Source organism: Prinia subflava, chromosome 1 (assembly GCF_021018805.1).
Source record: "Prinia subflava isolate CZ2003 ecotype Zambia chromosome 1, Cam_Psub_1.2, whole genome shotgun sequence".
In the NCBI taxonomy this organism is placed as follows: Eukaryota; Metazoa; Chordata; class Aves; order Passeriformes; family Cisticolidae; genus Prinia; species Prinia subflava.
This window is the reverse complement of record NC_086247.1, coordinates 40102724-40104880: the sequence shown is the minus strand read 5'-3', so window position 1 is coordinate 40104880 and position 2157 is coordinate 40102724. Positions and strand designations below refer to the sequence as shown.

Here is a 2157-nt window from a genome sequence, read left to right as displayed (position 1 = left end):
TCGGGGCGTCCTCGCACCCCTTCACAGCGCTCTGTCCAGCCGGGTGCGTTCTGCTTTTTGGGGAGCACACCGAGGACACGGGCTCCTCCCGAGATGAGGACCCCGCAGTCTGCACACCTCGATCCAGAGGCGCGGCCGAGCGCTGGCGAAGGAGAGCGGGTCGGCGCCGGGCTCCCGGGGAGCGCTGTCACCCGGGACTGCTGGTCACCTCGGGGGAGCGCCAGGGGGAGCGCTGACACCGCGCGGCGCTCCCAGCGTGTGGGAGGAGGGAAGGGGCAGCCGAAGGGAGCCTTGGCTACTGGCTATGCCCTTGGTGATCTTCCTTTGCTCCCAGCAGGGTGGCAGTGGGCAGCGTATGTGAGATTTTGGTGGTTGGACGTGCCAGAGGAGACAGCCTTGTGAAGACCAGAGGTCTCACCTGTTTTTCCCCATTTCCAGGTCATCCTCACCACCACTGAGCCTAGCCATCCTCTCCTGTAGCCATGGAGAAGCCCTCCCTCCCTGAAATCAATTCCTCATGTGCAGACTGCACTGGGAGAGGACATGGGAGTCTCATTATATCCTCTGCTCCACTAAGCCCCAGGTAGCACATCACAGTGTCTGTCATCTACTCAGTCATCTGTGCCGTGGGACTGACAGGGAACACCGCTGTCACCTACATCATCCTCAAAGCACCAAAGATGAAAACACTAACCAACATCTTCATCCTCAACCTGGCCATTGCTGATGAGCTCTTTACCTTGGTGCTGCCCATCAACATTGCTGACTACCTGCTCCTGCAGTAGAGAGTTGGAGAGTTCCTGTGCAAACTCATCATCTCCATAGACCAATACAACACTTTCTCCAGCATCTACTTCCTCACTTCAACACTGCCTCGTTGTGGCAGCCACCACCAAGTCCAGGAAGGTGTCCTACCTCACCTACCAAGCAGCCAAGACTGTGAGCCTCTGTTTCTGGTCCCTCATCGCTGTCATCATCCTGCCCTTTGCTGTCTTTGCCAAGATACACAAGGAGCAGGGGCGCTCCCAGTGTGTCTTCGTGCTCCTGCACCCCGAGAGTGTGTGGTGGAAAGGCAGCTGGACCTACACCCTTATTTTAGGCTTTGTCATCCCAGTGTACACCATCTGCACCCTGTGCACCATTATGTGTGCAGGCTGAGACATGTACAGCTCCATTGCAATGCAAAAACTCCGGACAAAGCCAAAAAAAAGGTCACACTGATGGTGGCTGCTGTCCTGGATGTGTGCCTGTTCTGCTGGATGCCCTTTCACCTTGGCACAGTGGTGGCTCTCATCATGGACATCCCACAAACTCCACTCATCATTGGGATTTCCTGTTTCATCACCAGCCTGAGCTATGCCAACAGCTGCTTCAGCCCTTTCCTATACACCTTTCTGGATGACAGCTTCCAGAGGAGCCTCCTCAAACTGATAGATCACAAAACCACCTCATAAAGCCAACCCAGCCCTCTGTCCTGTCCTGTGTCCCTCTCACAGTCACCTGCTTTTCATAGGTGATTCCAGGACAGAAAGTACTTTCTCTCCAGTCTCTTTGTGATGGCCCACAAGGTTTCAGGTTGTCTCATTACCAAAGACATGAACTGGGGCCAGGTGGATCTTTCTCAACTGTCCTGCACTCCTTTCCTTAGCACTGCTTTCCTTGCCCTGTTGCTTTTTCAGTTTATTTGTTGTCGGCTTTTTTAATCCCTTCCCTCTAATGGTCTTTCTGACCTGGGTTTGGAGCTCATAGAGCTGACACAGGTGCCTATTCCCTTTTTAAAGGCATTGCTTTGTGAATTCCACACGACTGTCTCTATTATCAGTGATTTGTAAAGCTCAATAAAAGTGTGTTACCAAGTGTCTTGCTTAATAATACCTCAGCCTGTTTCCTATCTACAGGGTCCACTTACCAAAGTCTTGCAAACTTAGCAACAACTCCAAAGGATAAGGAAAAAACAACGGCATTGAGCTCACTTTATTTTACAGATGAGTAAGATAAGACAGTCAAAACCCATGATAAAATGTAAGAGAGATATAAGTCTGAACTTCAACAAAAAAAGAGCAAGCCCTCCCTAGCAAATAAAAGACACAGATATAGGTTTGGAGCCACTTGCTGCAGAAAATAGCTTAACACTGCCCTTGGTCATTGTAGTTTGCA

At 51.5% G+C, this 2157-nt stretch overlaps 1 protein-coding gene across 1 annotated transcript; it reads left to right on the top strand.

The window, feature by feature from the left end:
• Positions 1-482: 482 nt before the first annotated feature.
• On the top strand, positions 483-1454 carry NPBWR1 (neuropeptides B and W receptor 1). The gene is given in 3 exon segments (XM_063419631.1): positions 483-862; positions 864-1144; positions 1147-1454. Coding segments are annotated over 3 exon segments (969 nt in total).
• The last annotated feature ends 703 nt before the right edge of the window (positions 1455-2157 follow it).